General features: G+C 38.5%; 1 protein-coding gene across 3 annotated transcripts in view; it reads left to right on the forward strand.

Annotated features, from left to right (window-relative positions):
- The window catches only part of MTA3 (metastasis associated 1 family member 3), a 190,684-nt gene that overhangs the window by 72,173 nt on the left and 104,291 nt on the right, over positions 1–14,220 (forward strand). For all 3 annotated transcript variants that reach the window (XM_064364030.1, XM_064364031.1, XM_064364032.1), the window contains 2 exons: positions 3,368–3,431; positions 8,798–8,915. In XM_064364030.1, coding sequence (XP_064220100.1) covers positions 3,368–3,431; positions 8,798–8,915 — 182 coding nt within the window. The remainder of the gene's footprint in view (positions 1–3,367; positions 3,432–8,797; positions 8,916–14,220) is intronic.

Consider the following 14,220-nt stretch of genomic DNA (forward strand, 5'->3'; position numbering starts at 1 on the left):
TGTATCCCAGCACCCTGCACAGTCTCTGAAACAGATTATACTTTGAAAACCTTTTTGAATATCTGTGGAAAAGTAGATTTTCATTATAGCAATTTTGTACTCCTTTGTGGTTTTGTATAGAAAGGTAGTACAAGTGGATTATATGGGCCTGGAATGATCTTTGTGTTGTGTCTTTGAAACACTTCATATCATGCTTGGGTATCTTTATTATTTAAGGATTAAAATATCGTGTATGACATATAATTAGGTTCATTACTTGAGACTCAGTATAAATTGTCTGTGGTATTTGTATGCAGAATTTGATAATAGTTCCTTTAGGTGGGGGTTAGCTTAAAATTTACCATGTTTTTATCTACGAGCCAAGATTTGTTTGGCATAAAGGAAACTAATGCTTTAAATCTCTTTTTAAACCCCTTTTATCAACAACTCTTGGCGTAGTACTATATGTGTTAATTACATATTCATATTTACTTCATAAAATAATTCTGACTCAACCTTTTACTTTGTTAGCTGTTAATATATGTACATGAAAATTTTAAATGTTAGATTTTCGATTTGGGGAGATGTACAATAGAGCTATATTAAAGAAACATTTAAAACTTAGATCACCTATTATCCTTTCATCTTTGTATAAAAACTACATTTCCAAAAATAACTTGTATTTCATTATAACCAGTGTTTATTTTCTAATATAATTATGAAAATAAAGGTTTTTTAATTTAAAATCTTTTGTTAGGCTGGGCGCGGTGGCTCAAGCCTGTAATCCCAGCACTTTGGGAGGCCGAGGCGGGTGGATCACAAGGTCAAGAGATCGAAACCATCCTGGTCAACATGGTGAAACCCCGTCTCTACTAACACAAAATAAATTAGCTGGGCACGGTGGCATGTGCCTGTAATCCCAGCTACTCAGGAGTCTGAGGCAGGAGAATTGCCTGAACCCAGGAGGCGGAGGTTGCGGTGAGCCGAGATCGCGCCATTGCACTCCAGCCTGGGTAACGAGTGAAACTCTGTCTCAAAAAAAAAAAAAAAACAACTTTTGTTATTTCAGACCATATGGAAGAGACTTAAAGTATGCTGTATTGTTTGTTTGAATTTTCAGTGTCTGTTAACCCTTAAAAGTCAAGTGACTATTAAAGACAGTAGTATTGGCTGAGCCCAGTGCAGTAGTGTTTATAACCAGTTACAGATTTCTTTGTTTCTTCTCTACTCTCACTGTTTCACTTGACTAGCCTTTAAAAAAAAAAAGTGTCTATTAAAATAAAATTTAGCAGGTTTTACTCTTCCCCATTAAAACAAACCTGACTTTAGAGAACTTATTTTTTTAAGTGATTAAGTATCAAATGTTAGAAATATTGCTTTGTCAGCTGTTAATGAGGGGAATAAAGTAAGTGAAAACTATTTTTAGTAACCCCATTTATTAAGCATATTACATGTGTGAGCACATATTCACAGGTCATAGATACTATATGGCAGCTGTAGATGTGCTAATGGCAGCAGAGCAGTTTCCCTAGTTGCAATTCTGACCATTATGAGAGCATGTCAGGTAATTGTTACCTTCTCTTTCTTTCTTTCTTTCGTTTTTTTTTTTTTTTTTTTTTTGACAGGGTTTTTTGCTCTTTCACCTGGGCTGGAGTGCAGTGGTGCAAATACAGCTCACTGCAACCTAGACCTCTGGGCTCAAACAATCTTGCAACCTGAGTAGCCCTCGGCTGATTTTATTTTTTTTTTAATTTTTAGTAGAGTCAAGATCTTGCTGTGTTTTCCAGGCTGGTCTGAAACTCCTGGGCTCCTTGTTCTACCTTGGCCTTCCAAAATGCTGAGATTACAGGTCTGAGTCACTTCTCCAGGCCCAATTGTTGACTTTTCAGTGTTGTTAATGTGTGCTAAAGTGATGTTAATTTTTTTGCTTTCACTAATCTATTTGAATAAAATATGTTAGAAAAAAAGAAAACCTTTATAAACACTTCCAGTAATCATGTTAGAGATTTGACAGGATAACATGGAAGTACCACATGCTCACTGAGAAAGCTTTCTAACCTACAGTGATTACCAGAAAAAGACATTTTTATAAGGGGATTTTTTTTTTTTAAATTTAAGGAATATAGAGTTGCAAAATGTTTAGCAAACTGTAACTTTTTACCAATATGTTAGCACTTTACTTTTAGTATTTTATTTTGCTTTTGGTAATTTTTTTCTTTGAATTGTATTTCACTCCGGTGATCCAACAGCAAACTTTTCTAGCTGCTGCTGCTGCTTCTTTTTTTTTTTTTTTTTTTTTTGAGATGGAGTCTTGCTCTGTCAGCCAGGCTGGCGTGCACGATCTCGGCTCACTGCATCCTGCCTCTTGGGTTCAAGCGATTCTTTTGCCTCAGCCTCCCGAATAGTTGAGATTACAGGCATGTGCCACTATGCCCTGCTAATTTCTAACTTCTTATTTAATATATATGTGATACATTTGTTTTTGCATGTTGGCTTTTGGAGATGTCTTGATTTTTGTTTAGAAAATCAAATGATGTGATGACATTTTAAAAAAACATTGTAAGCCCTGACCAGTATCTGTAACTTGAATAATCTTCGAAATGCTCCTGTCAGATTTGTATTAGCTATGCTGATTTTTTTTTAGGCTGGTTAGGATCATTTTGAAAGTGCTTGTAATAAATCCCTCTACCTGCATAACTTCAGTTTTTCTCAGAGGCTAGACAAGCCTTATAAAAATAGACATAAGTTTCTAAAGTCAGATCAAAGGTAAGTGCTGTCAGACCTCAAGGTCCATGAATCTGTCGATGTTTATTTTGCCTCCTGCTTTATAGAAAGTTCCTAGTGTTTAAATTTTAACTAGTTTTTAGAGTAACTTCAATAAAGATAAATTAGTTATATCCTGATATGAATGTGTATTATTTTTAGGTCCTTAAATGTAATTGGTGGCTGCTCATAAAAACCTAAACACTGTTTAGGCATTGGTTTGTGTGGTGGTGTCTTTGTCTGAACATCCCTTGTATAAAATTACCTCATAATATCTATTTATAGGTTCAGAAACTGACTCTTAGTCTAAAGATCTCATTGTGCTCTTTTTTTTTTCCTTAAGTAGAAACTACCTATAAATTATTGCATATTATTAGGATTTATTGCCTAACACAGTTACTCCAACAGGCTAGCCTCTTAAGAAATGCCTATAAAGACAGCCTTATTTTGTAGGTTACCCGACACCAGGATTGTAAAGTGGGTCTAAATAGCTTGAAAAAAATATATATTCATAACTGCCATGTAGTTTCTTAATACCAGTCCCACATTCTTAACTTAGTATTTCTCATCACTGAGAAGGTGAGGTGATCTTTGTTACATTTTTTCTTTTTTTCTCTTTCAACAGGGGAAAGTGCAGTGTTGCCCTTCTGAATGAGACAGAATCAGTATTGTCATATCTTGATAAGGAGGTAACTCACAATCATATTTGTTTTATTGTTTTCCCCCCTTTATTTCACATGAAGCTCCTTCCTTGGAATTTATTTCTTTTTGTACGAAAGTATTATTGCACCATTATATTAATAGCAGTATAATAGCAAAAGTGTAATGACTAGAATGCATTTGGGTAAATTTGATTTTTCTGGTTAACTGAGATCAGAGTAGGAAAAACTCCTGTGTCTGTTTTTTAGTTGGTAGTGAAAGACATTATAGAGAATGGTACATGGATTTAGTTGATAGTAGATGAATATTTTTGACTTTATGAAATTAATGCTTTAGTGTGCTTTGGTTCTCCTTTCTATTTTGTTTTTGTTTTTATTTCTTGAATAAATGGTTTTTCTTTTAGACTATTTCCAGATGAGATTTTACCTTTGGTGGTCTGCTTTCTGGAATCCTAATAAATTTTGTCACTTAAAAATATTTTTCACTAAACCTCAATAAGAAACATAGTTAACAAGTTGAAATAGAGCATACACTTCATTGAAAGGAGGAAATTCTTGTAAACAGAATATCCACAGTCTGCATAATTTTAGGTGACATTTCAAGCAACATTATTTGTATGGTGGGAAAAATATTTTAGTGTCAGTGATGCTTCAGTATTTAATCTTATGATTTTTTTTCCCTTCCCCCAAAAGCTTTTATTACATATATGTATTTTTAATTTTTTTTGTTTTTTAGAGACAGAGTCTTGCTCTATCCCCTAGTCTGGAATGCAGTGGTATATTCTTGGCTCACTGCAACCTCCACCTCCTGGGTTCAAGCAATTCTCTTGCTTCAGCCTCCCGAGTAGCTGGGATTATAGGCGCCCACCACCACACCCGGCTAATTCGTGTGTCACTAGTAGAGATGGGGTTTCATCATGTTGGCTAGGCTGGTCTTGAACTCTTGACCTCAGGTGATCTGCCTTCCTCGGCCTCCCAAAGTGCTGGATTTACAGGTGTCAGCCACTGTGCCTGGCCTGTTTTTTCTTTTTTTTATTTTTAAGGGACATATTTTCTTAAAAAAAAACAAAAACAAAAACAAAAAACATATACTCCAGTGTTGTCCCTTTATCTTAAATGAAGAAAATATAACAGAAAAAATTTAGGCCGGGCGCGGTGGCTCAAGCCTGTAATCCCAGCACTTTGGGAGGCCAAGGCGGGTGGATCACGAGGTCAAGAGATCGAGACCATCTTGGTAAACATGGTGAAACCCCGTCTCTACTAATACAAAAAATTAGCTGGGCATGGTGGCGCGTGCCTGTAATCGCAGCTACTCAGGAGGCTGAGGCAGGAGAATTGCCTGAACCCAGGAGGCGGAGGTTGCGGTGAGCCGAGATCGCGCCATTGAGCCTGGGTAACAAGAGCGAAACTCCGTCTCAAAAAAAAAAAAAAAAAAAAAAAAAAATTTGATGCAATCATTCAGAACCCACTATACATCAGAAAACCTAATAGGAAATAAGAAAACCAATAGGAAAATACATATTCAAAGCAGAAAAAAGGCTAATAGACTTTATAACTTACCTTTGTAAAATTTAAATGATAGGCTTCTGTCATTAGTCTGTCCAACAGAATAATGGATAATAATATGAGTAATGATAATGCTCAGAAATTAGCATTATCTCACAGAAGCAGAAAAAGGCAAAACATTCAATGCATTTCATTGTATTACATTTTTTTTTTTCTTTTTGAGACGGAGTCTCACCCTGTTGCCCAGGCTGGGAGTGCAGTGGCGCACGTGATATCAGCTCACTGCAACCTCTGCCTACTGGGTCCAAGTGATTCTCCTGCCTCAGGCTCCTGAGTAGCTGGGATAATAGATGCCCCCCACCACACCCTGCTAATTTTTGAATTTTTAGTAGAGATGGGATTTCATCATGTCAGTGGTCTTAAGCTCCTAACCTCAAGTGATCACCCTCCTCAGCCACCCAAAGTGTTGGAATTACAGGCATAAGCCACTATGCCTGACCTCATTATATTAAATATTTTTTTAAGTGATTCCTTTCCCTTCTAATTTGTTGTTAGAAAATGGTACATGTTAAGGACTTTAGTAGATGAAAATTAGCAAGATCTCTGGAGGTTTCCCCCATTCGCTTGATTTGTAAACTCGTTGTTCTTTATTAATCTTATGAATAGGAACTGACCTGGCAATGTAGTAAACTTTTTTTTTTTTTTGGCAGTTGGGGCAATTTTGAAAAAATAAAACTGGTTGTATCATATGCTTTATTCAATTTGAAAGTACTTTTTGTTATTTTAGATTTACTGCTTTATTTTATTGATTGATTGAGACAGGGTCTCAATTTGTCACCTAGACTGGTGCAGTGATGCAGTCTCAGCTCACTGCAGCCTCAACCTCCTGGGTTCAAGTGATCCTGCCAGTGCAGCCTCCTGAGTTGCCGGGACCATAGGCGTACCTTACCATGCCCAGCTAATTTTTGTACTTTTTGTAGAGACAGGGTTTCACCATGTTGCCCAGGCCAGTCTTAAGCTTCTGACCTCGGGTGATACTCCCACCTCAGCCTCCCAAAGTGCTGTGATTATAGGCATGAGCCACCTCTCCTGGCCTATATTTATTTTTGTTTTAGTTTTTTCCTGTCTCAGAACATTGGGAAGGATATGGTACTTTACTACAAGATCATTCTTAAGAAATCCTTACTGCTTTTTAGTCATATTAAAATATTGAAATTGGCAGAAACAGAAAGTCAAATACTATCTGTTCTAACTTATAAGTGGGAGCTAATCAATTGGTAAACATGGACGTGGACATACAGACTAGAATAATAAACATTAGAGGCCAGGCGCGGTGGCTCACACCTGTAATCCCAGCACTTTGGAAGGCGGAGGTGGGAGAGAACAGGAGAGGTAGGAGAGGTCAGGAGATCAAGACCAGCCTGGCCAACATGGCGAAACCCCGTCTCTACTACAAATACAAAAATTAGTCAGGCGGTAGTGGTGTGTGCCTGTAATCCCAGCTAATCAGGAGGCTGAGGCAGGAGAATCACTTGAGCCTTGGAGGCAGAGGTTGTGGTGAGCTGAGATCGCAGTACTGCATTCCAGTCTGGGTGACAGAGTGAGATTCTGTCTCAAAAAAAAAAAAGACATTGCAGAGGTGTGAAGGTTGAAAAATTACCTATTAGGTACAATGTTCACTATTCAGATGATGGGTATGCTGAAAGCCCAGACTCTACCGTGATACAATGTATTCATATAAGAACTCTGCACCTGTACCCCCTAAATATATAAAAATTAAAAAATAAAATATTGAGGGCTGGATGTGGTGGCTCACGCCTGTAATCCCAGCACTTTGGGAGGTCGAGGCGGGTGGATCACGAGGTCAGGAGTTCAAGACCAGCCTGGCCAAATTGGTGAAACCCTGTCTCTACTAAAAATATAAAAAATTAGCTGGACATGGTGGCACATGCCTGTAGTCCCAGCTGCTTGGGGGAGGCTGAGGCAGAAGAATTGCTTGAACCTGGGAGGCGGAGGTTGCAGTGAGCCGAGATCACGCCATTGCACTCCAGGCTGGGTGACAGAGTGAGACTCTGTATTAAAAAAAAATATTGAGATTGACATAGTTGAAGATGGTATAACTTCAAAAGTTCCAAATGATGATTACAGAGTTCCAAAGAATAACTCTGTAATCATCATCCTTTAGATTTACTGCTTTAACTCTGTGTTCTTGAAATTGGCCTATATGGAACCCTTTCTTATTTTTTTGCAACTTCTATTATAAACCAAACATACTTTGAATATTTTCCCATATCAGGACATACGAATCTAAGGATTTAAAGCAACTTAAATGACCCAAATAATCATTTCATCTTATTATATTGTAGAGTATGGCAAGCTCCTGTTTTTATTGGAGTACCATGCTAACAAGTGACCTGAAGTATTTCTGCTTTTAAATCTGATGGTGGCTGGGTGCAGGGATTCATGCCTGTGATCCCAGCACTTTGGGAGGCTGAGGCAAGAGGATTTCTCGAGCCCAGGAGTTTGAGAACAGCCTGGACAACATAGTGAGACCCTGTCTCTATTAAAAAAAAAAAAAGAAAGAAAAAAATCCAATGGTGAGCCTGTGGCAGTGAGTTCAGTTACTGAGTAATAATATTTATTATTCATGTCTGTAAAGCAAAACAAAACATCAAACAATTCTGATTACCATAGTGATCATCCCCTATAGTTTTGTTAAGCTGGTGGTTTTATCTATTTCTACAGATTTTTTCTTTTCCTTAGATAGCATTTTAACAATATGCATAAATTGTCATGTATTGGTATCCCCCCAACCTTTTTTATTCAACAAGTTTTTTGTTTAAATCTTTTTTTCTGACAGTGAGCAATGAATAAAATAGAGCACAGAATTTCTCAGTGGATGGAATAATTCTGTTTTTTTCCCTTTCCCCTCATCAAAGTATGTGGGAGAGTTCCCACATGGGAGAGACTTTTACCGTCTGACAGATTATCTTTTATTTGTAGTTTGCTTGGCTGGGGCTTGGTAAAGTTCTGATAGTAGAGACAGGTCCTTCCAGGATATAGTATAGAGAATTGGGCAGCAGATGACTTTGGGATCACAGTGGGAAGCAGAAGATGAGATTTTGCTGGTTCAGATAATCTCTAGTGATTATGCAGAATTCATTAAAGGACTGGCGGCCAGGTCATTTTACCCATTAGGCTCAGAAATAAGGACATGTGAGCTTTGTAAAGGAGGATCGGAATTTTGGTGTGCATGCTGCTGGTGAGGGTGTATATAGCTATGTTTGTATATCTGTATATTTATATGTATGCCTCAGTACTTAAAGAACTGCAGAATTATAGTTAATACATGTTTAAATACCTATAAAGTGGTATTATTATAACAGTAAACCACATGTAAGTTCAACTCTTGTATAGTTTAATGTGAGATATATATACCTTTTAATATTTTGAATAAAAAGTGGGATTGACATTGCAAAAGTAAGAGTACCTGGTATCTGTGAAGTCTTCTCTTTTGTTTGGTGTGGACTTTAGAGGTTTATAAGATCATTTGATTTTAGGTGTATTACCTTGGAGCTATGGTTTCATTTTGCTAGGTTTTGAAATTCTGCTTTAGAGAGCAAATGGTTTTCTTTTAGACTAAAACAAATAATAGAACTTTATAATCTACTTTATTTCAAGCTGTTTCTTTTGGCTTGATTTAATTTTGCACTGTATTACATGATGACAGTAACACCTTGCTCTCCTTAAAGATCTATGAGTTTATTAATGAAAATGAAATTTTATATACTCTCTGGGGTTTGTGTGTTCATTATAGCGACATTGATTTTAATGCTTCATAAAAAGTAGAAGGAATTAAATATACCTACATATTTTGTCATATTTTTCAGGATACCTTCTTCTACTCATTGGTCTATGACCCCTCATTGAAAACATTATTAGCTGACAAAGGTGAAATCAGAGTGGGACCTAGATATCAAGCAGACATTCCAGAAATGCTGTTAGAAGGTATGTTTTTCTGTGGGTTTCCAGTTCTGTGAAACAAATAGATGTTGAAACTCAAATATACATATTCTCATGTAGAAGAGGCAATGTTCAGGCAAAGTCTAAAAGTTCTAAGCACTTGCAATTTTACTGTTCTTGGGTAAAAAATAAAAAATAAATAAATAGCTGGGCACGGTGGCTCACGCTTGTAATCCCAGCACTTTGGAGGCCGAGGAGGGTGGATCACTTGAGGTCTGGAGTTTGAGACCAGCCTGACCAACATTGAGAAACCCCATCTCTACTAAAAATACAAAATTAGCCGAGCGTGGTGGTGCATGCCTGTAATCCCAGCTACTGGGGAAGCTGAGGCAGGAGAATCACTTAAACCCGGGAAGCAGAGGTTGTGGTGAGCCGATGTAGCGCCTTTGCACTCCAGCCTGGGCAACAAGAGTGAAACTCTGTCTCAACAAGCAAACAAAAAAGCAAACAGAGATGAGATCTCACTATGTTGCCCAGGCTGGTCTTGATCTTATGGCCTCAAACAATCAGCCCACTGTGGCCTTTCCAAAGTGGTGTGGACTGGCCAGCACTTCCAATTTTAGAAGCAGAGAAATACCTCATTTTAATGTACTTTGTTTTATTATGCTTCATGTGTGTCTAGTTTTTTAAAAAATTGAAGGTTTGTGGCAACCCTGTTGAGCAAGTCCTTTGATACTATTTTTCCAACAGGATTGTGTCTCTGTGTCACATTTGGTAATTCTTGCAACATTTCAAACCCTTTCATTATTATAATATCTGTCAAGTGATCTTTGATGTAACTATTATAATTGTTTTGGTGCCGTGAACCATGCCCATATGAGAGGACAAACTGAATTGTTAATGCTATGTCTTCTGAGTGCTCCACTGACTGTCCCTTCCCTGCCTCTTTCTCTCTCCTGGGGTCTCCCTATTTTATGAGACACAACAATATTGAATTTAAGCCAGTTAATAACCCTGCAGTGGCCTGTATGTCTTCAAGTAAAAGGAAGAGTAGCATCTCTCTCACTTGAAATCAAAAGCAAGGAATGAAGCTAGTGAGGAAGGTGTATCAGAAGCCAAGACAGACCAAAAGCCATGCCTCTTCCCCTAGTTAGCTAAGTTGTGAATGCAAAGGAAACGTTCTTGAAGGAAATTAAAAGCGCTACTCTACACTCCAGCCTGGGTGACAGAGTGAGACTCTTTCTCCAAAAAAAAAAAAAAAAAAGAAAAGTGTTACTCCAGTGAACACATGAATGATAAGAAAGCAAAACAGGCTGGGCACAATGGCTCATGCCTATAATCTCAGCACTTTGGAGACTGCAGCAGATGGAGAATTACTTGCGACCAGGAGTTGAAGACCAGTCTGGCCAACATGGTGAAACTTCGTCTCTACTAAAAATCCAAAAACTACAAAAACTGACTAAGTGTGGCGGTGTGCACCTGTAGTCCCAGCTACTTGAGAGGCTGAGGCAGGAGAATCCCTTGAACCTGGGAGGTGGAGGTTGCAGTGAGCCAAGATTGTGCCACTGCACTCCAGCTTGGGCAACAGAGTGAGACTGTCTCAAAAAAAATAAAAACAACAGCCCTACTGCTTTACTGCTGATACCATAGAGAAAGTCTTAGTGGCTTAGATAGAAGATCAAACCAGCAATAACATTTCCTTAAGTTAAAGCCTAATCCAGAGCAGGGCCCTAACTCTCTTCAATTCTATGAAGACTGAGAGGTGAGGAAGCTGGAGAAGAAAAGTTTGAAGCTAGTAGAGGTTGGCTCATGGGGTTTAAGGAAAAAATTCTTCACTATTACATAAAAGCTCAAGTAATGTAGCAAGTGCTGATGTAGAAGCTGCAGCAAGTTATCCGATCTAGCTAAGATCACTGATGAAGGCAGCTACACTAAACAACAGATTTTCAATGTAGGTAAAACAGCTTTCTATTGGAAGAAGATGCCATCTAGAACTTTCATAGCTAGAGACGAAAAGCCAATGCCTTCAAAGCTTCAAAGGACAGGCTGACTCTTGTTTGAGGCTATTGGCAGCTGGTGACTTGAAGCCATTGCTCATTTACCATTCCAAAAATCACAGAACCCTTAAGAATTATGCTAAGTCTGCTCTGCCTGTGCTCCATAAATAGAACAACAGCTTAAATGACAGCACCTCTGTTTACAGCATGGTTTACTGAATATTTTAAGGTTGCTGTTGAGACCTACTGCTTAGGAAAAAGGATTCCTTTCAAAATATGACTGCTCATTGACAATGCTCCTCATCACCCAAGAGCTCTGATGGGGATGTACAAGGAGATGAATGTTGTTCTCATGACTGCTAACACAACATCCATTCTGGAGCCTGTGGATCAAGGAGAAATTTTTGACTTTAAATTTGGTTTTTAAGAAATAACATTACCTAAGGCTATACTTGCTATAGATGATTCCTTTTATGGATCTGAGTAGTCAGTTGAAAACCTTCTGGAAAGGATTCGCCTTTCTAGATGCCGGTAACAATAGTAATTGATAGGAGGAGGTTAAAATATTAACATTTACAGGAGTTTAGAAGAAGTTGATTCCAGCCCTCGTGGATAACTTTGAAGGGTTTAAGACTTCACTGGTGGAAGTAACTGCAGATATGGTGGATATAATATGCAAGAGAACTACAATGAGAAGTGGGCCCTGAGGTGTGACCGAATTGCTGCAATCTGATGGTAAAACTTGGATGGGTGAGTAGTTGATTCTTATGGATGAACAAAGAAGGTGTTTTCTTGAGATGGAGTCTACTCCTGGTGAAGATGCTGTGAACACTGTTGAGATGGCAACGAAGGATTTGGAATATTATATAAACTTAGTTGGCAAAGCAGTGGCAGGGTTTAAGAGGATTGTCCCTGTTTTTGAAAGAAGTTCTACTGTGGGTAGAATGCTATCGAGCATCCCATGCTACAGAGAAAAATAATTGTTGAGACTTGCTCTGTCGCTGAGGTTGAAGTGCAATGGCATAATCTTGGCTCACTGCACTCCCTGCCTCCTGGATTCAAACGATTCTTGTGCCTCAACCTCCCGAGTAGCTGGAATTACAGGCATGTGCTACCATGCCCGGCTAATTTTTTTTTTGTAATTTTAGTAGAGACGGGGTTTCACAGTGTTGGCCAGGCTGGTCTTGAACTCCTGATCTCGGCCTCACACAGTGCTGGGATTACAGGTGTGAGCCATTCGCCACCCCACCCGCCTCCCACCCCGCCTCCTACTGCTGGCACTTTTGGAATGTTTTAACCAGAAACGAGGAATGCATTTCCCTTTCTTCAAGGCTACTTCTGAGTGTTTATTTTTACATTTTATAACTTGGTAGTTTTCTTTGTGAGTATTCATCTCTAACAAAAACAACAGATTTATAGATTTTATTGAAAAATACCATATTTTTCATCAGAAATGTAGAAGCCATTTTGGACTCATTTCAGCCTGAAGCATTAAGTGTATCTAGAATGTTTCTTTATGCTTGTAATCAGGCAACTGAGTAGGTGCAAGGTTTAAAGAACCCTTCTTTTTTCTTTTTTTTGAGATGAGAGTGAAATCTTGTTGCCCAGGCTGGAGTGCAATGGTGCAATCTCGGCTCACTGCAACCTCCGCCTGCTGGGTTCAAGCGATTCTCCTCTCTCAGTCTCCCGAGTAGCTGGAATTACAGGCACCCGCCACCATACCCAGCTAATTTTTGTATTTTTGGCAGAGACGGGGTTTCACCATGTTGGCCAGGCTGGTCTCAAACTCCTGACTTCATGTGATCCACCCATCTCGGCCTCCCAAAGTTCTGGGATTGCAGGTGTGAGCCACTGTTCCTGGCCATCCTTCTTTTTTCTAATGACTGTATTTTTGTGGTAGAAGGAATAGGGAGACCAATAGGTGTACTAGTAATTAAACCACACTTGAAAAACGTGGTCATTGCCATCACAGAAACTTCCATATGTAGCTGGTACCTGATTGCAGGGAAGTTAAATAGTAGAACATATCATATTCAAGAACAGATGTTTAGGATTTGCTGGAATCCGTTCTTCCTAACCCTTTTAATACTTCTGAGTGGGTACATTTCCACCAGTGGCCAGATTCTAATTTGCATTGGCATGGAATGTAGAACTGGAATTAATATCTTGGGTAGGTGGCAGCAGCAGCACTCTGCCAGGATATGTTACAGGCTTGCTTTCTTTGTGAACATGTCTTGATAGATACTAAGAGATTGTTGTGGCATTTGTCTTGCTAGGGAGTAGATCTTTTTGTGGCTTTTTGATTTTTCAATTCGTTTATGGCTACCTATCACCTAACAAACTCTAGAGATCTGAAAAGAAGAGTATGTAGTTTACAAATAAAAGTAAAGGGGTCTCTTAGATTTTGCATCTTTCACTGAGTTTGAGTAAAACACCTAGAAAATTTTCCATAAAAGAGATGAGAAGTTTTGAGTCATTATTTAAATGTATTATAACATTGGAATTTTAAGAAAAATGTGTTTTACATACTAAACTTAAATTTTTAACTGTTAAAATAAGTTATAAAAACATTAAATTATTAAACTAAAATGACTCTAGGCTCACAAGTTTGGGTACATCCTGACTTATGCTATGTTTCAATTGAGTGATTTTGGGGAAATGATTAACTCCTCCAAGTTCCCATTTCTTTCTCTTTAAACAGGGAATAATAGTGTATGTAGAACATCATACCGTTGGGATGAGCAAATGAAGTAACGCTTGTCATGCAGTTAGCACAGCACCCAGCTGTTACAGTCCTCTCCCCCTGGCCTCTAGTACTACTCATTTAATAGCTGTTATTGGCCAGGTGTGATGGCTCATGCCTATAATCCCAGCACTTTGGGAGGCCAAGTCAAGGCAGGTGGATCATTTGAGATAAGGAGTTCAAGACCAGCTTGACCAACATGGTGAAACCTCATGAAAATACATAACTTTGCCAGGTATGGTGGTATGTATCTATGATCCCAGCTACCTGGGAGGTGGAGGCAGGAGAATAGCTTGAACCCAGGAGGCGAAGGTTGCAGTGAGCCGAGATTGCACCACTGCACTCCAGCATGGGTGACAGAGTGAGACTTCCTCTCAAAAAAAAAAAAAAAAAAAAAATGCTGTTATCACCAATCAGGAATTTTAGGAGGTGTCTCTCTTTGAGTGGTAAAGAATTAAATTAATCTATCTTTTGTTACAATGTATGCACTTAAAACTTGTATTAACTCATATTCTGTTGGCAAATAGGAAAAAGTATAGAGTGAAAATTGTGTCAGTTCACATGTGGCTTTCCCCAGCAATAAGGGAAACAAGTGTTCTCACACATAAGG

The sequence above is a fragment of the Aotus nancymaae genome, unplaced genomic scaffold (assembly GCF_030222135.1).
Source record: "Aotus nancymaae isolate 86718 unplaced genomic scaffold, 86718_ANA_hifiasm-v0.15.2.pri h1tg000057l, whole genome shotgun sequence".
Classification (NCBI taxonomy): Eukaryota; Metazoa; Chordata; class Mammalia; order Primates; family Aotidae; genus Aotus; species Aotus nancymaae.